The 23,549-nt window shown below is 32.9% G+C and overlaps 1 protein-coding gene across 5 annotated transcripts in view; it reads right to left on the reverse strand.

Moving 5' to 3' along the window:
- Nucleotides 1-23,549, reverse strand: part of Arhgap32 (Rho GTPase activating protein 32) — a 288,193-nt gene that overhangs the window by 25,259 nt on the left and 239,385 nt on the right. For all 5 annotated transcript variants that reach the window (XM_071616860.1, XM_071616861.1, XM_027945492.2 and 2 more), the window contains one exon: nt 8,270-8,419. In XM_071616860.1, the coding sequence (XP_071472961.1) occupies nt 8,270-8,419 (150 nt within the window). The remainder of the gene's footprint in view (nt 1-8,269; nt 8,420-23,549) is intronic.

The raw sequence follows: 23,549 nt of genomic DNA on the forward strand, positions 1-23,549 counted from the left end.
CCATATCCCCAGCCCTATTTTGTATTTTATTTAGAGACGGGGGCTCATTGAGTTGCTTAGCACTTTACTAAATTGCTGAGGCTGGCTTTGAACTCAAGATTCTCCTGTTTTGGCTTCCCGCACTACTGGGATTACAGGCATGCACGGGTGCACCCCACTCTCTGCTTTGCTTCTTTACATTTAATATTCCTTAACTAAAAGAACTCAACGTCTACAAAATAATCACATCAAACTTAATAAATAAAATTGCATGATAACTACTTAAAATTTTAAGCAAGATAAATGATTTAATAGCCATTCCCACCCACAACCATTTAACAAATGAGCCAAATGAACATGAAAAAAATGACCCAGTCAAAATAGAACATCAGAAACCTCCAAGAGATAATTTGACTAAAAATTATTTCCATGCATACCAAATAATACAGTTTTGATTTTTTATACGACCACATGACAACCGAATAAGAGGAAATGTTTAAATAAAAACTAGTAATCCTTTTAAGTAGAATTGTGGCTTACAGAAGTAGGAATAAGTATAACAAAAATTGGCCTCTAATTTTTTTTGACAGTCATGGTTTTGTTGTTCTTTTCTCTTCATTCATTCATTCATTCACTAGCTTACTTACCAACTATCTTCTTACTAAGTCACTTCTGTCTGTTAGGCATCAAGTAGGTTTTGTCAGAACAGATGAAAAAGAACTGTTTTTTTTGTAATGGAGTGGCTTCCAGGTTAAGAGCATAAAAGATAGTATAACATAGAATAAGCATCATGATTCTTGGTTAACAAATTATGACTACCTAGAGGATTAACTTTGGGGTGATTTGGGGCTTGTTTCTTTCTACTGTGCTCTGACTATAATATTCTCGCATATATACAATAGTTTAAAAAGGTCTCTTGCTGAAAGGAATGAATAACTTCAAACCGAAACAGACATACACATACGTGCAGGCAAACAGAGTTTCCTCTTCTTTGGTTTTAAAATATCTTTTTTACCAAACCTAACTTTACCTATTTTCTCCAAAGTTCTATTTTTTTATTAGCAATCTAATTTCAAACTTTTAAGGAAATCCTGTTTTAAATATGTGCATCAAATAAAACAAGTCCTATGAATAAAAGTCAATAATACTTAAAACTTTGTTCCACTGGAATGGATTCTGTGGTAATTAGGGAATATGCAAACACTGTAGTTAAGTCTTTCATTTGTTGAGAAGAAATGAGATATTAGCATCTGTCCTCATTTATCATTCTTATTAAGAGTGGAAACATACATAAAATTTCTATGGTCCAACTCAAATTTGCTGAATTAATCTCTGAAAGTTAGTGAGCATGGCAGAATAACTTGGAAAATATGGGCTCATATTAATGATCTCACCTACGCAAGGTTGCATAACAGCAAAAGATACCAAAAAAATCAATGTAACAAAAAACCATTTTGATCCTATAATTAAGAATGCCCCATGCAGAAGGCAAATTAATCTAATCTACACCTAAAAATACTCTGTGGGCAAAATTTTTTTAGAAAATTGGTTCTATAGGTAACTGTGATACAAAATCTTTAATCAGTTCGATTATAAACATTGTGACAGGTGAAACTCTGTGAGATCATTCTGAGTGAACACTGGCACCAGGTACCACAAATTAAAGAATAAAAAGAAAACTGCCTTGTCAGGCTTGTAGGTGATTTCTTAAAACATCTTTCATTTTATTTTATTTTATTTATTTTTTTGGTACTGGGGATTGAACTCAGGAACACTCAACCACTGAGCCACATCCCCAGCCTATTTTAGTTAGAGACAGGGTGTCACTGAATTGCTTAGTGTCTCACCCTTGTTGAGGATGGCTTTGAACTCTCTATTCTCCTGTCTCAGCCTCCTGAACTGCTGGGATTACAGGCATGTGCCACCACACTCAGCTTCTTAAAACATCTTATGTAGAAGAAACAGGTCAGGTTTGTCTCTTGCTCGAACTGGGAGGTGCTCAAAACTTTAGAAAGTGTAACAAGGTAATCTCACTATAATCATTCACTAGGAACACAATTCAGAGAATGAGTCACTTTAGAAAAATCATTATTCTGAATGTGCTTCCTTTTCAGAAAAATCTGATGAAAAGTCTATCTTGTTTAGGGTAAAGACATCACAAGTCATTTGCAGCTTAACAATAAGGACACATTTTGAGAAATGCAAAGTTAGGTGATTTCCTTTTTTTTTTTTTTCCAACAATAGAGTATACCTAATATACAGATCTAGATGGGACAGCTTACTACACACCTTGGCTATATAATATAGCCTAGCACTCCTTGGCTATAAAGCTGTCCAGCATATTACCACACTGAATACCATAGGCAATTGTAGCACAAGGGTGAATACTTATGTGTCTATACAAAAAAAGGTTAAAATATGGTATAAAGTGTGCACCTATTAGAGGACACTTACATGCACGGAGCTTACAATACTAGAAATTGCTCTGGGTGAGTCAGTGAGTGAGTGGGGTGAATGTGAAGGCTACAAGCACTAGAGTACACTACTGAAGACTATATATACTGTACCTGAGATTTATAAAAATAAATTTTCTTTCTTTACTAATAAATTAACCTTAGATTAAAGTAACTTTTTACTCTATAAACTTTAAATTTTTTTAACTTTCTCAATTGTACAGTAACACTTAGCTAAAAACACAATACATTGCACAACTGTATAAAATATTTCTCTTTATATCCTTAAAGTTTTATCTATCTAAAATTTTTTACTTTCACATATTTTTCAGTTTTTAAACTTTCTTGTTAAAAATAAAGACATAAACATATACAGTAGCCTAGGCTAGGCCTCCAAAGGGTCAGGATTATCAACATAACTATCCTCCACTTCCCCATCGTGTCCCACTAGAAGGTGTTCTAGAACAACATCACTCATGGAGTCATCATCTCCTATGATATTGAAGCCTTCTGGAATCCCTCTGGAAGGACCTCCTTGGAGCTCTTCTTGAGCAGGCATCCTTTTTTCAGAAATATGTTCATGTTATTTCCTTGGATTTTTCCCCCATCATAGTTTTGCTCATAAGTAGATAATGCATGTGACACTCCTCTTTGTTAATAAAAAACTTTTATTGGGGTCCATGGATTCAATCTTTATAAGGAGTCGGCAAACACTTCTTCTAAATCCTTCATTGTGAATTTTCTTGGGCGCTCTGCAATTTCCTTCTCTCTTGCCTCTTCTACAGCTGTGCATACCTGATCCAGTTCCAACAACTCCTCATTGATTGTCAATTCCTCAGGAATCACCTCTAGGAGCTCCTCAACATCATCCTCATTCATACCTAAAGAAAGGTGTTTCCTATCTCAACCACAGCCTTGTTGATTTTTGCAACTCCTCATCCTTGTCAAATTCTTGGAAGTCAGAATTAACTTTTTGAGTGTCTTCCAGGTGCCATTTTGACACTCCTTACTGACGTCACCTCAACCCCAAATAAGGTCTTGATACAGTCATAGAAGCTATAATCTTTCCAGAACAGCATCAGTGTCTTCCTCAGTTGCAGCAATAACCTGGCCCAAGGTCTTCCTCAGGTAGTAGACCTTGAAAGCTGCTATAACTCCTTGATCCACTGGTTGGATCAAAGAGGTGGCATTCAGAGCAAAAATCATCACTTTGATATTAGGATGAAGGTCAGCAATAAAAGAGAATCGCTGGAGCACTACCAACAATAAGTAACATTTTGAAAGGTATGTGATTATCCATACAGTGCTTCTGTACTTTCCTGACATAGCACTTCCCGAGGCCATCTGGACTATGCATGACATCTTTTTGCTCCTGAAGCATGCTGGAGTGTGTGCTTGTTGATATGCTTGAAAGCCCTGGGCATACTGCTGTGACAGATCAGAAAGGCTTCCAATTCATAGCCTGCAACACCACTCCTAAATACAACTGTTGTCCCATTCTTAACAAGCCTTGAAACCTGGCACTGACTTGGCCTTCTCATGGATGAAAGTCCTTCAGGCATGGTTTCCAGAATATTGAAGTTTCTTCTATATTGAAGACTTGCTCTGGCAAGTAGTTTTCCTCTATAATCAGCTTATCTAGGATCTCCAAAAATTCTTCAGCTGCTTTAACATCAGCATTCACAGATGTGCCACTTTCATATTATGTAAGACATGATTTATTCAAACTACCCAGAGGTACCAGTTAGTTCAACATCGTAGTGGGGTCCAACCTTTTCCTTCAACATTGCAAACAAACTGCTTGGGCCATGACTGTCATGGTGCTAAAAAGGATATACTTCTGTGTGCCTGGTCTTCAATCTAGGGCACTAGAAGTTTCTTCATATTTGATCCAGGCCATTCTTGAATTTTTCTTAGTCCCTTTCCCATCACTGAAGCAGATTCCATCAATTTGTTCTTGTTCTTCAAGATGGCAGCTATGGTAGGATGGGATATACCTAACTGGTAAGCAATGTATCACCGATGTTATCAACTTCATAGTCCTTAATCACTCAATCTTTTTCCAGATGAATCAATGTAGCCTCTTACTGTCATTAGCAGTAGCTACTGTACACTTAGGAAACATGATAAACAAACAACATGAGATTATATCAAGCACAAGAGAAAATGATACAATCAAAAGACAAAGTCAATGTGAGATGCATATGCTGGCATAACACACAACAAGGCACACTGTTTTACAGTAAACATTTTTTTTTAATAAATAGAAGGAGCACACTTTAAAGTGATAAGAAAAGTATAGTATAATAAATACATAAACCAGTAACAGTCATTTATTATCATTATTATTATTATGTACATATAATTATAACTGTATATTCTATATTTTTATACAATTGTCAGCACAGTAGGTTTGTTTATATCAGCATCACCAAAACCACATGAGTAACATGTTGCACAAGAAGTTTTGTTTTGTTTTGGTGGTGCTGGGGATTGAACCTAGGCTTTGTGCATGTTAAGGAAGTACTTTACTACTGAGTTACCTTCCCAGCCCTTAGTTAAACTTTTGGAAGTCTACACATCACTACTAGGTGATAGGAATTTTTTAGCTGCATTATAATCTTATGAAACCACTGTTATGTATGTGGTCCATCACTGGTCAAAATGCCAGTATGTAGCACTTGACTATATTTTAAAGTCTAAATTAAAACAACAATTTTGAGAATGATTATATACATTATATGATTATACATTTATATATATAAAATGTATGTAATATATATTATTCCCGGAGTTTAAAATACTATACATAATACATATTCAATTTCAGTTATTTTTAAATGTTAAAATAGTTTCTATGTGCCAGGCATAGTAGCGCATGCCTATAATCCCGGCAGCTCAGAAGTCTGAGGAAGTAGGATCACAAGCTCAAAGCCAGACTCAGCAAAAGTGAGGTGCTAAACAACTCAGTAAGACCCTATCTCTAAATAAAATACAAAATAGGGCTAGGGATGTGGCTCAGTGGTTGAGTGTCCCTGAGTTCAATCCCTGGTACCCACCCACCCCCATAAAAGTCTGTGTGTGTGTGTGTGTGTGTGCGCACGCGCGCACGCGCAAGTATACACACAATGTGACTATAGGTACAGATTATATACAACATATGTGAAATCTCAAAATGTTAAGATAATTCCTCACATACTTATTAAATCAAAGTTAAATAATTCTGATATGAAAAACCAATTTCATTCCTAATTAAAATTTTAGTTAATACACTTCAAAGGTTTCTCTTTTCCTGCTAATTTAGACCTCATTTGAATATTATATGAATATTTCATATGAATATTTATTCTTTATTTTTCATCACCCCTGGTGAAATAGGAAATTATTTTAATATGCCAACTAGAATATATCTTACTTCAGTCTTCATAGTTCCTGCCTCTTCACATTTAACAAAGTTCAATTATATACTAGTGTAAAATTTTTTTCTTTTCTAATAATAGACTTTCTCTATTGGACAGACCACGAGCAGAAAATTTTATCTTCCAAGACTATTTAATTCATTTCTAATTTATTCTAGCTTTTTTCCCCCTTTTTAATTGAAAAGGAGAATTAGGGAAAAAAAATCACAAAGATATTCTCTGACTCTAATTTTTTAACATTTTATATAATCCCTAAATATTATAGTTTGAAGTTTTTTTAATCTACTGTTTATACATAACATTTTCATTTTTCTACACTATTAAAATTTATAATTTTTAATGACTTCACAATTTGTAGAAAAATTTCCTCCAAGATTGGGTATTCAACATTTTTTGCTTTCATTTATAATATTATATAATGAACACTTTTTTTTCTGTTTAATTATTACACTAGGATAAACTCCTAAGGAGTAGAATTGCTATATGAAAGGAAAATTGTAAAATCCATTATGTTCCTTGCTATGAAATGCCACCAAAAAAAGTTGTATTAATTTAGAGCTACTTGAAACCAATAATTTTTATGCATTGATAAAAGTCATTGCTATCTTTAATGGCCCTAAATATCACAATTAAGAAAAAAACAGCTCTGCTATTTTAAAAATGTTTATCAATGTAAAATGGTGTTTCAAAATTGCTTAAGAACATTTCTGTGATTACAAATGAGAGTAGACATGCTTCTGTCTTTTGTTTACTTTCTATCACCCTATGATAGCCATATGCTGTTTTTCTTTTACTCAGGGATGACCAATACGATTCTGGAACCTGTATATTCAGAAAAATGAGATATTATATCCCATTTGATTCAAATATATGATATGTCAAGATCACTGTACTGTCATGTGTAACTAAGTAAAACAAATTTAAAAAATAAATAAATAAAATTAAAAGTCTAATGATATTTTCACACATTATGATAACACATTTCATCATATCCATAAAACAGTTATTTTTCCTAATTCATGGTGCCTTCCTTCTACATTTGTGTTTTTTCATTACTTGAAAAACATATACGTATGTTTGAAGCCCCTTCTTCCCTTATTTTTTTGTTTAAATCTGAGAAATTTTTTTTCCTTTTTTAACCTCAAAACAAAATCAATTCACATTGGCAATTCCATGCATTTAAAGTAGTTAACTCTCTTAAACATTTGGAGGGTTCTTTTTTCAGTGACTTAATGTAGGAATTAATTTTTCAGATATATTATTATTATTTTAATATGTTATTGTAAATAACCCTTCTTTATAACACAGTTCTAAAACCATTCTTCATCATAATGGACTTTTTACATATAGTAGTAATTATTTCTAAACATTCTCAGCTATTTTTCATTCTTATATTTCATTTTCTTCACAAAACTCCTCCTTCTAGTTTTGAATACTGTTTTAGTATCTAGTAAAGCTCAATGTCTCCCATATTTTCTGATCTTTTCCCCCCACAATTGGTCTCTGATAGTCTCAATGGTTGATTTTCTCATGTGCATTTTGACATTTGCAAAAATAATATTCAGGGTTTTTTGTCTTTTTGTTTTTTAAAGAACTATATTAAGTTGGCATTAATATCTGAATAAGATCTGTTTAAGATAATATTTTGTCTATTCTCTCACAAAACATGGTATAGTTTTGTATTAAATTCTTCTAAGTTCACTAGAATTCTTTAAGAAGTGAATAAGGATTTAATTTGGAATTGATATTACTAAAGGTATTTACCACTGGTTTCCATAGTGGTCTATCTCATAATGGTTAAGAATCTCACAAATAATCTATTTCTGGTACTCATCAACAGCACAGGCAAATATTTCCTTAATATGCTGACTAAAAAGGATAATGCAGGAGAATGCTATTTTAAAATATCCAAAGAAAACTCCCTTTTTTTCCTCCCCTCCTATTCATTCATCTCCTCCATCCATTCACTCAACTAAAGTCTTAATTCAGAATTTAATTTGTAGAGAAAAGAATATAAATCTTTAGGTATCAAAGTTGGAAGGCTGGTTTTGGTATTTTATAGTCTCAAAAGTATGCCTGAAGATTTTTTTTTTTTTTTTACCAAATGAGCAGGAAAACTGGCTAATAAAGCCATCTGGACAGACACAAGAAAAATGCAAAGTGACAATGTTGCTGTGTCCTTTTCGTGCAAATAACATTCTTCCAAAGCAGATCACAAGCCCCACTAATGCCATGGTGAATGTTTGAACTTCTCCACTCTTACCCTAAACTGAGAAAAGTCCCTGAGAAAGCTCAGTACTCACTGTTGAACCAAAATAAACACACACCACTTGCCTAATATATTCTGTAACTGGTTGTAAGAAACCAATATGGAGAACTCAGGAACTAATATTATGATCTTATAGACTTTATTTTTACCTTCAAAGCCAGAATTCAGAAGGTGCTCCCCGAGATCACAACCAAACACCCGCTCTTTCAAAATCCCTCGCTGCTTTAGCTTCTGTTTTGTTGGACGAGACTTCATGAATGTTCGTAAGAAAGTAATGAGCTTGCCGTGTTTTTTAGATACTAAAAAATAATAATAAAGGGAAAATATTTTAGTAGTGGCAAGAAATTACACTTTCTTTTTTAAAAAAATTTTAATTTGTTCCTTTTAGATATACATGACAGTAGAGTATACTTTGACATATTATACATACGTGGAGTATAACTTATTCTAATTAGGATCCCATTCTTGTGGTCATACATGATGTGGATTAGACAAAGGGGAATAAAGGGAAGGGAAGTGGTGATGAGAATAGGAAAGACAGTAGAATGAGTTAGACATAACTTTCCCATGTTCATATATGAATACATCATCACTGAAACTCCACATGATGTACAATCACAAGATTGGGATCCTATTAAGAAATTACATTTTCATAGTGTGAAAAGAAACATACATCTTCATATGCTGGCTACAAAACAATCTATTACATATACACTTCATAACTTGCAGGAAAATGTCAGCATTTTAGTTCACAGATGTTTTATTAAAAACTTCATAGTTTTGCACTTTTTTCTCACCAGCCTGTGGTCTTATTTGATGGGACTGTGAACAAATTTAAGTGTTACAATCCATGATCTTTCAATCAAGTTTAGTAAATCAGCCATTTTCCTGTGGCACACTTAAAGATGTGACAGAATTCCAAGAAGGACCTGAGTTTTACATAATATATATTGCTTTGGAGATCTTCATAATAAGTAAGACTTGAAAGAGTGTAAAGATGGTCAATTTCTACAGTACACTAAGTGTATCACCTTAAGTCCTTTGTAGATCAAGAAAAGAAATAAGCAAGTTAATATTTGGAAAAAAAATATTTGCAATGATTAATATAATAGAAAAACAATAGTACAAGAATTGAAAGCAAACAATTTTTGAGAAAAACCACTTTTACTGATAAATGCAGCCTATAGGGAAAATAGATAAGTCAACCCACAGCAAATACCATGAGCTCAGAGATCAATTGCAGGATTAAAGAGTATGCCAGGTGACCTCAATCCTTCTATTCAATTTTCGAATGATTACTGGAGTCTTAGGTAAGCCTACTATAGATTGCTGAGTAATCCAAAGCTTAAATCTCCTGACTAGATGAAGACTCTGAGGGAACGCTGTGCGCCAACCATAACTTATGGCTTAGAATGGCTACTAGCTCTATAAGTAGAGGTCAGATCAGACATTCGCCATCCATTTCTTTTCTTTTTATCTCATGGGAAACACTATTTGCAGACAGAAGTATCTTTTCTACAGACTTCAGGAGGGTGTACAGAGAGTTTGGATTTTATGCAATAAGAACACACCAAATAGTTAAAACAGTTACTTTAAAAATAACCCAATATATGCATTAGAAGCCCAAAGGTATACTAATTAGTATATTAATTAATTAATTATTAATTATATATGAATAAAGTATAACACATTCACATAGAGGATTACCGATATCCTTTTGCTTCTCATTATGTTTTAAAACAGGATCTATACTGTGATATGGAATAATCTTCAGGATACATTAAGTCCAAAAAGAAAAATAGATAAAAGTATACTTAACATATAAAAGGATGAGGAGTACATATACCAAACACACACAATTTTACACACATGTATGTATACACCTAAGAGCTAATTTTTGCAAAAGAAACTAATATAAAGGGTAAAATGTATGGTGGGGAAAGAATGGAAGATGCAGCAAGATTTTGCTCAGTGAGTGTGTGTGTGTTTAATAGTCTGGCTTTTGAATTATGTCAGTGCTCCTACTACATGTTCAAAAATAAATTAAAAACATTAAAAAAGCAAATTCTAATATTGAAAATATGTACCTGATAATATCAAACCAAAAGCATAGTCAACAGAGATAAAATATCTTAAATACATGTATGTAGTCAATGACTACATGCTTATGGGATATAGTCTAATGAGAAAAGAAGCACAGTCATATTTAACTTCATTCAACTATTTTACTATTGAACGCAATTATAAAACAAAAAAATACACACACAAAATAAACGAAAAATTATTATTAGAAAAGATGTTCTAATGTGTGAGAGAGTGGGGATGATAAATATTAAATTGAAGATAAAGAGAGAAAGAATAATAAAATCAAAGAAGGTGAACAAAACTCTAATATTAACTTGACTTGGAAATGTCAACATGAATTCAAAATGAAAGCTCACACACTTCCTCTGAACTCTATCCATTGAAAAGGCTTAGCAACAATGACATATCTGAGACAGATGTCTCAGATCTGGGTTTCTAAGTCATTCCTGACTAAAATGAACCCAGACTACTAGGAGAAATGCCTAACTCCACTTCGGCAGCAGGCAAAGCACAGAGGTGAATGGAAAACCTTATTGTGACAGAAAGCAAGGTGACCATGGTTATTAGTGTACCATGCCAAAGAGTCAAGGCAAGTCAATCGTCCCTGGTCAGACTTGGGACGATTCAATCAATAAAGAATAAATATATTTAATTATAAAACATCAAATAAATAAAAATCCATGAGTTCATAGCAACATTCCCCCAAAGAAAGAAGTCACAATTTTTAGCACAAATACAGCTAAAACACTGAAAAAACTGCAGGAGTAGTCTGCCATATTGAACTGGATTTCTCAATAGTAGAAAAAGGTAGATTCTTATTTTATTCACATCAATTAGCAATATTAAATTTTGAATTATTCACTGGAATTAATTATACTTTGACCTTCACAATTCAGGATAATTGGATGGAAACAGATCTCTAATTATGATCATCCAACAAAAACTCTTATGTGTGCTAAAATACCATTAGTCAGAGGGCAGCCTGTGTACAACTGGTCTTTCCAGGACATCAGATTGCTTTAACTCTGCTTCTTGGTTTGGTATGTTTGGCCTAAGAACAAAGAAAGTTGGCTATCTTTCCCTGTTAGGGTGATGACTACTCACACTTATTTTTCTGATAGTAACACAAGACCTAATTAATTAAGAGCTGCAAGAAAGCACAAAATTAAGACAGTGGAGGATGTCACTAGGAAAACTTACCTCCATTTGGTACTGAAGGACTCTGGGAAACAGTCCTGATAAATATGAGCCCCTGGATCCTACTCTGTGTGGCCACCTTTCTCCTGTTTACTTCTACCTCCAGCCCCCCACCCTCCCCAAAAAACAATGGAGTGAAAGTGGTGGATAGGATTGGGAGTGAGAGTGGTGGATAGGATCCTTTCTTACTAACCTATATCCCATTCTGAGACAATAAACTTATACATAGTCATGATGGTGATTATCTATAAAGTCTATGGTTGAAGAAAATTAAACCATGTTCTGCATAGTTTTGGAGTTGCTGTTACTGAAGTTATAAACTGGCACTCTGTGATAGAGAGGCTCTGGCATCTGAAACTAAATAATCATTTATCCTTAAGACGGTGTAATTCATTGCACTGAAAATCTATACTAATAAAATATTCAAATTAAGTTATTGTTAAATTTGAAAATCTAGTAATAATTCTAAATACAAATCTCTCTTATTAATTTTCTTCATTTTAAATTTTCTTCCATTTCTTGAGCATTAAAATGTCCAAAATGAGGGCTGGGGATATAACTTAGTTGGTAGAGTGCTTGACTTGCCTGCATAAGGACCTGGGTTCAATCCCCAGCACCACACACACACACAAAAAAAAAAAATGTCCAAAATGAAATTTTGAACAGGGGCACTGCTCCCTCCGACTGCCTTCTTGTTCAATATTACTTGTTACTACTGTTTGAAGAGCAGAAACACAGAATACTCTTAATTCTGTTAGAAAACTTCTACTGAAGAAGCTGAAGTTTGGTTTTAGATGGTTAAGCACTTACAAACCCATGTAGAAACAGACATGCAGTGTGGGAAGGGAGGCTGTGAGGATTAAGGTCCACCAAATATGCTGAATTCGAGACTAAAACAATTAACTATGGTATTCCACAGATAAAGGAAGTCAATAATGAAGTGCAAAATGACACTCAGACAAAAGCAAATCATATAATTTTAGATCCAAATTTTCTATTCTAGAAATAAAGTGCAACATGTGCCATGATCTTTTTTCATGTTATTGAGCCATGATAGATTTTATATCTGCAATCTTTTTATAGACCTGAGACAAACCCTACCAGACCAGTTTTTCTGGCAGTTACAGGCTTTAGCAGTATGACACACAACATATTATCTTCAAGGTAAATTTTTATGATACCAATAACCAGTTTATAGGGAGATACTAAAAACATACAGCTCCATAAACCATAGTGAACCTTGACATGGAGGTGAGACACTGGGGGTTTTAATTATATGAGCATAATATTTCTCCAGCAGTCACCAAGTAGTCTTGTATTCTGGTAATACTTTCCCTAGAGTTCTTTAAATTGGTTCTCAGACATCTTCTAGACTAATGTAGGACAAGTCTGGGCTGGGATTAATTTCTAATTAATTACTAAGGAAGACAGTTTGTGCCTAGATAATGGCCTCAGCATTAAATTTATTTGATTATATGCATCGAGTTGTGAGATCTGCAATAAATTCAGAAAGTCAAGCAGATAAAATTAAAGTATGGTAGTGAGGGCACATAAACCTGTAGAGATTGTTCTGATTAAACCGAAGATATAAAGTGCGAGTATAATGTTTGTAATGTTTAACTTCAAATAGATTTTCATACATTGTATACAATATCCTCCTTTACTAAATTCTAAGAACACAGCATAGAACTTTTGGGGGAAATTTAATAGAAGGGGATATAAATATACACAACCAGGTTACATGATATTTAGGGCTGTCTTATAATCTCCCAAATCTGCATATCTTAAAATATTTTATTCTAAATAAATACAAAAAGATTTGAATTTAAAATTTCATAAACTTGCTTTTATTTAAAGTATAACAGTATTTATTCACACCAATGAATATGGAGAAAGGATTTTTCTCTACAACTATCAAATTGAAGGACTAACATTCTAAAATTTCTGTTCTTCAAAAGTCTAAAAAGTGAATTTTAAAGAAAAGGAAAAAATTGCTAACACAAAAGGCACATTGTGCTCTTCTTAGTTTTTTCCTGATTACTATTTAAAAGGCTGTTAGAATGTGTACTTAGCCCCATAGTAACATAAGTCTTCAGAGACCTTTTCTGGACAAATTAACTAGAAAACATGACTAGAAGAAAAAGGCCTGGGGTATAACAGCCCTAGAGATTAAGGAGCATGGGAACTGATAGAAAATTTTGGACCCCAATATAGATACAATTACTTTGAAAAATTACTCAATACTTTGATTATGCAGAAAAGTTCAAGAAAATAATGTGATGATTGTCAATGTACCCAATTATCTAGTTTTTAAGAACCTTAACATTTTACCATATTATTTTCCAGATTTATTCCCCCTACACATTTATTTTTTTACTTAAAAAGTAAACCATAGTAGATGTAATTTGAAGACACTGCATACCTCTCCTTTAATCCTATTCTCCCTACAGAGACTCTTTATCTTCAATTTAGTATTTATCAACCCCATCATGTTTTTAAATAATAACTATATATGTGCATATATAGCCATAATCAATATGCAATACAGGTTATCATTTTTGTTTTCAAAATTTACAGAAATGAAATCATATGATATCAAATTTTCTGCAACATTATGTATCTGAGATTTATCAATGGCACTTGTGGCTCAGGATATTCATGTTAACTCCATTTAAGTTTTCCCTTACAAGTATATAATTTATATTTCTGATGTACTACTGTCTCTTAAACTTCCCAGGATTTTGTTATTTCAACCAACATTGCATTGAGCTAATAAGTGCTTCCCTGGGCAATGAATCCTTTGTTAGTTAACATACTTCAAAAATCTTCTCTAAGCTTGTGGCTTATCTTTCATCACACAAATTTAAAAACGTCTTTAGGTATGATTTCAATATGTTAAAATATTTTCCTTAACCCATAGTCATAAATGTTTCTTTTTTTTTCTAAAATTCTCCATTTTCATGTTCTTTTTCTTAACATGGACACAATATCTTTATTTATTTTATTTATTTTTATGTGGTACTGAGGATTGCACCCAATGCCTCACATGGGCAAGGCAAGTGCTCTACTGCTGAGCTATAACCCCAGACCCCTTTTCATGTTCTTTTTCGAGTGTTTTGTTGTTGTTGTTTATTTGTTTTTTTTGCTGACTTAGAACTTTTTTATGTATTAAGTACAGAGATATAATTTTATTACTTTCCCATATGTATAACCAATTATTCCATCACCTTAGATGAATAATCATTTCTCTACTGATATTTTAAAAGTGTTCCTGTTTTATGTGAAAAATGCATACAATATGAATGAGGTTCATTTTTGAGTTCTCTCTATTCTGTCAGTTTCTCTGTATCAATACTTTATAACAGTATCTGGAAAGATAAGTCCCTTCACTTATTTATTAAAAAATGTCTTCATATTTTTAGCCCTTATTATTTCATATGAAATTCAGCATCAGTTTATCAAATTATAGGGGGAAAACCTTTTGGAAATGTCACTGAAGCTACACTGAATTATAAATTATGTCGCAGGACAATGGAATTCTTTATAATATTAAGCACATCCATGAACATATATCTCTCTCCATTTATTTAAAATTCTTTCAGTTCTTCAATTAATCTAATTTTTTTTTCCTATAAAGGTTTCATATAATTTTGTTAGTGCTAATCTTGGGAACTTTATGACTTTTTTGCTATTATAAATATACATTTTCTAAGTTACATTTTCTTTTAACTTACTACTAGTACAGAGAAATTCAATGAACATCGAAGTAAAGAGTATACTCAGGAGTCAGTTTTCTAGGCTTCTAATCTTATTACTGCAGCTTCTAGCTGTGCAATTATGGACAAAGTTCTTAAATTCTTAATACTTCATTTCCTCATCTATGAAAAGTTAAAAACAGTAACTACTCAATAGAATTGTGGTCATAATTAAATGAGTTAAAATTGTACAGCACTTAGTGTTGAGAAAAACTTTATAAATGTTAGTGGCCATTATTGTTTATTATTTATATTTTACTTAGAACCTTTGCTGACCCATGTTATTATAACTTACAATTAGATTTCAGATTCTTTTGGATTAATAAATGTGCAAAGAAAACAGATTTCATTCTTCATTTCCAACCCTTCTGTTTCTTTCTGATTTCACTGGATCTCCAAAAAACATTTATCTTGTTCCTGACTTTAAAAAGATTGTGTTTATTGCCAGGTGCAGTGGCACATATCTGTAATCCCTGCAGCTCAGGAGGCTGAGACAGGAGGATCTCAAGTTCAAAGCCAGCCTCATCAATTTAGCAAGGCCCTAAGAAACTCAGCGAGACCCTGTCTCTAAATAAAGTATAAGAAAAGGCTGGGGATGTGGCTCAGTGTTTAAATAACTCTGTGTTCAATTGCCAGTAAACCCCCGCCCCACTTCCCAAAAACAGATTGTTTACTACATCTCACCATTAAAATGTTTAGGGTTTGGGGATAAAAACTTAAATATACACAAAATATCTATTCATAATTGGTAAGATATATACAAAGCACCAATGTTGACTTTATCAAGTAATTTCTTTCCATGTGTTATGACAATTTTTTAGCTTATCTTGCTTAATTTTTAAGTCATTCACCCTTATATACATCAGTACTGGGGACTGAACATGGAGGCTTAACTGAGTTACATGCCCAGCCCTTTTAATTTTTGTGTTTTGAGATGGGGCCTCGGGAAGTTGCCCAGGCTATCCTTGAATTCGTAATCCTCCTGCCCCAACTCCACTCAGTTTTTAAGTTTGGAGATGTGGTAAACTTATACCCACTTTTAGAAGTTTTCCTTTTTATACTTTATACTTTACTTTCTTTTATACTTTTCTTTTATACTATACTCAATGAGACTCAATGAATGCAAGAGGCTTGAGAAGGCTCATGGCAATTTAACAAAAGGCTAGGCCTGATGGTGCCCACCTATAAACCCAGTGATTTAGGAAACTGGGGCAGAAGGATCCCAAGTTTGAGGGGCCAGTCTCAGCAATTTAGTGAGACCTAATTAAATCCCCAGTACTGGAGTGAGGAGAGGGGATGGGATGGGGAGTGGAGTTTCTTGTTTTTTGTTTTTAAACAAAAGCTACAAGTCCAGGTAAAATTCCCTCTGAGAAATTGTAGTAAACATTAGAAATAAACTGTAAACATTAGAACTGAATTTCTTATAAAGGAATACAAATACAGAAGAACTCTATAGTGTATAAGCATAGACAAAGAAGTCTGAAAAAAATGAGAAAACTAGGATAGGTTGTTGAGGTTTGAAATATCAGCAAAGAAAAAAATGACATTTACATTTACATCTTAAATAACTAAAATAAACTGTTAATAATTTCAAACTTACTAAAAGGAATATTGGCAAGAGATATAAAAATTATGTTTAGCATGTATTGGTCATATGAACTGAAAAATAGAGGGAAACTGAAAAATAAAGTTATTGAACAAGCTTGGTCAGCACTTAAGTTGGGAAAACTGTCCATAATTATTATGTAGTCTATACCTTTGAATATATAGATTAGTTTAATATTTTAAAAATATCTTTATTTTATTTACTTATTCATTTTTTTAATGTGATGCTGAGAATCGAACCCAGTGCCTCACATGTGTGAGGCTAATGCTCTACCACTGAGCTACAACCCCAGCCCCTAGATTAGTTTAAATTTAACCAACAAAACTTCCACTTGCAAATAAATGGATTCATAAATTACACTGTGATTGAATAGTAACTCTACAAATCTTTTAAGGAAAAATTTCTAGATATGTTACTCAAATATTAGTTAAAGGAACTGAACCAGAGACACTTTTTCCAGTAACTGAAATGTAGAACTTCTTAGGACTTTTCCTCTTTTATAAAATTAAAGGCTTTGATAAAAATAAACCTTCTAAAATGAATAATATAACAAATTCATGATAAATTATTCAGCCAATGAATGAAAATATACATGAATAATTTTGATGTTTTTTGTTTTAAAAAAAGTACCCTCCAAATCAGAATAAAGGAGTTTCTTGCACACTGAACTAAAATAAGTTTTTATTTGATGAAATAAGGATAGGCTCAAGCAATTCCATCACTGACTCTATTCTTATCTTTCTAAATTTTCTGGTCTATTTGGTGAAGAGAGCTGTCCTCTCTCTGTCTCCCCACATTTGGTCTATTCCCAGTCCTAAAAATGCAATATAAAGAAAAAGATTAAATCCCAAACCAAATATCCAACAAAAATTGAAAGAAAATCTAGACAGTATGGTAATATCATAACAATAAGTATAGTATGATTATTGTTTTTTGAGTTCTTATTATATGCCAGGGCTTTACATGCATTAACAAATTTAATCTCAGTTTGTGTTGACATCACACTCTAAATGATTTAAATTCAAAATTTAAGAGTTTTCAGTCACTAGAATTATCTCTTAATAATCATATTTCAATCTTTTTCTTTAGTTTGTTTGGTACTATCCTATGTATCTAAACATAAAATTTGTATAGGGTTAAAAAAAAAACCTATGGTAGGCATAAAATGTTAGTAATTCTTTTGTGTGTTTGTGGGGTTACGCATGTGCATGTGTATATAAAATGAATTTTATTCTTTGTGTTTCTTTGGGTACAAAAACCAATGTCACTATATTCACTATATTCATCATACTGATCAATCAATTGAGGGGGACGAAAATCCCAAAGACACCACATAACACAGTCTAATAAATTATATAACTGAAGATTTATATATGAAATTGTCAGTTTAGCCAATCCAGTCAAAAGATTTCAAAAGAAATCTATCTTTGGACGTAAACACAACCTCATTGCACCCTTGAATAATTATTTTGAATGCCATATACTTTTTCTAAGCTTCATAATGAGCTCTAATAAATTTCAGTTTGGATTGTATATTTGGGGAGAGATAGGAGCTCCTATTGTTTACCCAGGTTTCTTGAGCTTTCACCTGGATCTTCAGTGACTCCCTTGTTTTTCCAACACATTGGAGTATCTGTGTTCAAAGCTGGACTTTCTTATTGTCCTGGCAAGAGCATGGTCTGCCTAAGAACTCACACATACTAAATTGCATCTGTAAGTTTTCCATCTGGGAATCAGTGGTATTTTGACTAAAGAAAGCTTTGGGGGAAAAAGAGATTTCTGGCACTTTTTTCAGTCTTCTTCCTACCTATCTCTTCCAGAGCTCTGGACACCCACAGCCTAAATCCCTGCCTACCCTTCTCAAAATATTCCTTCCTGCCCAAGACTGGACTTTCAGTAATTCTATTGAAATTTTTAAAATACGTACTTTATCCAATGACCTAGTATTTGAAAGTTTTATGATTTTTCAATAAAAAGACAAAAATAGGTTGAATGTCCCTTATCCAAAATACTGGGGACCAAAGGTGTTTTAGCATTTAGATTGTTTTAGGTTCTAAAAGATACAAATATATATAGTGAGAGATTAGGGGGATGGGACCCAGGTCTAAACATGAAATTCATTATGTTTCATGTACCTCTTATAGATAGAGGCAAGGTTATTTTATACAATATTACAAGGCACTTGCACTTTGATCGCAGCTTGTCATATGAACTCTGGTGTAGAATTTTCCACTATGGCATCATTTTGGTGCTCAGAAAGTCTTGGGTTTTGGAACATTTCATATCAGAGATATTTAACCCATAGTGTGATAAAGACCTTCAATCCACTCGAAGCTTCTGTTGGTTAGGTATGTGCTAGTGAAAAAGTAGAATGTGAAGTATGGTTTTAGTTCTTATTCTGCCAATAATTCACTAGAATGTTTTAGACAAGGAAATGAAACAGTTTAGACCTTATTTAATAATATGAACAATAGAGAAGCTTAACTAGGCAATGTGGATTCTAGATTTCAATGAAAATGTCTTAGAAATCATTAAGTATTCTGAGGAAATATGAAATTTCATATTTCATTAGCCCAGAAAGTTCTAAGTCTGTGGAAAATATATTTGCTTTAGAACAACATTTCAGGAGCATGAAAGAGATATAATTTAATACTTCACACACACACACACAAAATCTGGCTTTCCAAATCATCTTGGCAAAAGCTGGTATAAGAATATAAGATAAAAAATCACAATTAAGGGTTATTGTTTAATGTCTAGTACATTAGGTTTAGAACTTTTTATATTGTTTTATATATTTATTTTGCTTCATGAATGATTAAAATGGTAATAAGGAGTCTTTATATAACTAATTTACATAACATAACTATTTCCAGGACTTGATGCATAACTGAACTATCTTTAATAGTAAAAGACATTCACAGTTGTTAATCATGCAATATGATATACTGTCATTTATTCCTTTGGTTTATTTACTTGAAAGTTCTTAGCCAACAATACAATGATTGATTATAATATTGGTTTTACTAATAAATGCCAGATATATTATAAAGAATAATTTTTTCATTTAAAATTTTTGTTTTTATTTTTTTAGTTGTTGATAGGCCTTTCTTTCTTCCTTTCTTCCTTTCTTTCTTTATTTATATGTGGTGCTGAGAATCCAACCCAGTGCCTCACATATGCTAGGCAAGTGCACTACTACTGAGCCCCAGCCCCAGCCCCAAAGATTAATCTAGATTTTAGGAATTCCCTGTAGTAAAACAAGGTGCATTTTATCTATAAATTTCTAAACTTGTAGCAACTTATATTCTATCGGGTCAATACTCAAAATTCTCACTTTCTCTTTAGGAACCCTGAATTTAGCTTCTAATTTTTAAATCAGGGATACAACTATTGTTCAATTTTGAATTCCATTCTCTCATTTCTCAAGCATATGTCCAAAATATTCTTTAGACAAACTAACACTCCAATTTTAATAGACCATTGAAATTACTGTGGAATAAGAAAGTACAGAACCACTTTTGCTTGATATATCATAAACAATTTTGTAAGTAAGAGGGGAAAAAAAACACAGTTCTCTAATTGATGCAGGTAACAGCTGCAAGAGGCTGCTGCAGAGAAAATATCTGTGACCAGCCCAGGATTGAGATTCTGGAATGTGGATGACTGTAACCATTTGATAGCTGAACATTCCAACTTTAAAAGGAGGAATCCAGGTATCTGAGAAATGCCATGTTCACTGGATGCTAAATTTAAAGTGGCATTGACAGTAATGGCTCTTGATTAAATAATAGGAATGCTATTAACAGTTACATAACTCAAATAGGCCTCCATTTACTGATGAGGGAGAAGGGGAGCCATTTCAAAAGACATTACTGACCAGAATGCAAATGAATGACTTAATATTAAGAGGTCTAGAAAGTAAATCTGTAGTAAAATTTTAGAAAAGAAAACTTCCACACACAGAAGAGATTAAGAACAATTCACTGAGAAAAAGAGAAGCAGAAAAAAGACATTCAATTTCTTCAAAATATCTAGCACAAATCAGGATGAGTATATGCCTAAAATGTTTGAATAAAACAGTATCTGTTCTTCTGGGTTAAGAATGAAAGCAAAGCAACATCATGCTGCTGTCCTTCCCAGAGGAGTGTACAAACAGTGACCACACAGAACTGGCACATACTAGAGCTTTAAAAATTGTGTTCCTTGGGAAAATGGTCATATGGTTAATAAGATAAGACTCTTATTGATCTACATTACTTATTTACTTTTCTACAGGTATGCATTCCTGATACAAATATCAAAGAAGCCTCAAATTTAACATATATGATTTTAGGTTGATATTTATAAATAAGCTTTACTTTTTCCTGCTCAAAATGATACTCACTGATTGTTATTTAAGATTTTGGACTACAAATTGAAATATACATGAAAGAGGTTTTTTTCCTCAATCCTACAAAACAAAGTAAGGGTTGTTTTTTGTAACTTGGTGACTTTACCAACTCAGTTATTATATAAAAGACTATGACTAATTTCATTTCTAAAAACAGAACAAAAGGAAGATTTGCATTTTGCCAGAGGCGAGTAGGAGGAAACATGAGGTAGATATAAATTCCTGACGCTAAAAGTATTTTAACACTAGAATGGGATATAATATACAGGTTACAGATTTTTAAATTTGCTAAAAGTTTTTAAATTGTTTGGTCTCTTATTTTTCCAACATGAACCAGTACTATTTGATAAGAAGCTTAAAAAGTAGTACTATTTCAGGAGGACATTTGTTTGCATTTTCTCTTAAAAATTAAAGTATAGCAACCGCATAGAAATTCAGGTACATCTAAGGTAACAGGACTAGCAAAATACTACATTAAGTTCTAGAAATATGAAAATTTACAACCTCAATCTTAATGGTGTGAAAACTCCCTTTCTGGAGATTTTTTTCATTAGATTAAAATGTAATCATATTCACTTTAATGTCACATAATCCTCTGCACTTTATTTAAGCTATGAAGTTTGATGTGGAACACTGATATGATCACAGTGGTTTTTCCTGTTAGCTTTGGGTTTTTTTGGGGGGGGCAGGAAGTGGAGGACAGAGGTTCTATATTTGTAGAGTACAAGACTGATATGATAATGATAATACAGTTGCTTTAAAGGTAAAAGTCCTACAACCAGGCTCAACCAAATACCTGACCTTTAGCATGGTGAATAGGACACAGACTTCGATGTCAGATATGCCTGGGGGTTAGAATCCAGTCCTTAAGCACTTTCCAGTTGCCAAGATCTTAAGCAAATTACCTATTGAAATCTCAAGTACCTCACTATCCAATGGGAATAACAACTGTCACTCAGGGTTCCTATGATGCTTACATGAAATGATACATACCAAACACTTAATTCTACAAGTGTCAGGAAATAGGAACTATTTTTACCACAGGAATTTCTCTTTTCACTTTTTGTATAAAAACTTGGGAGAACCCCCCTTGATATTGGGTTAACCAGGATCCTGACTCAGCTTTAGAGGCCAAGTTTATCTAATCTAGCTATGTATCCCAAATTGAGACTTGAGCTCACTAGGAAGCATACACACAGACACAGGATCATTTCTAGTTTTTTTCCTCCTATAATCTCCTCACATGTAAACTTAACATAAGTAATTTTAGATTTCTGCTGTTTTCTATTGAATATATTAGAGTATTACTTACAAAAATGAAATTATGGCTTCAAAACATTATCATATGAGTGATGGGTGCTTTAAAAAAGAAAGCTGGCTATGAAAAATGACTCTAAATACTGAAATTCCCTCACTGATGGTTTTAAAAATAAAAAATACTACTTATCATTTAAACAATGGTACAACAATCTTGAAAAGAAAAGCATTCAACTTTGTAAAAGGGCTAATCTGTGACTCAAAGAAGATACTGGTCTCCATGTAATTTTAATGAAATAATATAATGAAAAGCAATTTACCAAGTTCTATAGAAGCACCACATTAATATGAAACCCTATCCTAGGAGAAAAATCTCTCAGTTAATATAAAATCTTTTAAGGATAGAGATGGCTACACTTGCCAATGCCTATGGGGGTAAGCCAGGGGTAGGGGAACCCTATACTTGAAGAAAAAAGGCACAAGTGTTATTTCCTTATGCTAATTGGAGCAGGCTCTTCACAGAGTTGGCCAAATTCTTTTAAGTAAATCAGCACTGCCTATTTTCTATTAATCAATATTTAAATATTATTAGCCCCCCAGGAAAAAACTTTTAAACATGATACACACTCTGGTTGTTTAAGGGAAAAATGTATGTTCTTTTACTCATGAAAACTTTTGTTAAATTAACCTCAGGTCTAAGAAATAAGCTGACTGAAAATAGCAAAACAGGCATTCCCTAAAAGTGACCAGGAAAATAATAGCTACATGGCACAATTAAGAAGATCCTACTTCAAGAAGTGATCAACTCTCAACAACAAGACAAATATTAATCCTCAATTATACAATTTCCAGATAATTAAATAATGAACCACGCACCTAGATAACCAAGGTAACATGTGCCCAAATATAATCTAAAAATAGTGTCAGCAAAATATCCCAAATGTTGTCTCAATCAAGTATCTGTATAAGTGATTGAGATCTTCTTACCTCTTGCTGTGGCACAAGTTTAGGACCAAATCTTAAAATTATTCCAAGTGACTGTATTTAGCAGTAGACTCAACAGGACACCACAGGTCTGCATTCCATGCAAAAGCAGAGAGAAGGAATCATAATCACACAGGATCGAACCTCATCCG

This window comes from Marmota flaviventris, chromosome 9 (genome assembly GCF_047511675.1).
Source record: "Marmota flaviventris isolate mMarFla1 chromosome 9, mMarFla1.hap1, whole genome shotgun sequence".
Classification (NCBI taxonomy): Eukaryota; Metazoa; Chordata; class Mammalia; order Rodentia; family Sciuridae; genus Marmota; species Marmota flaviventris.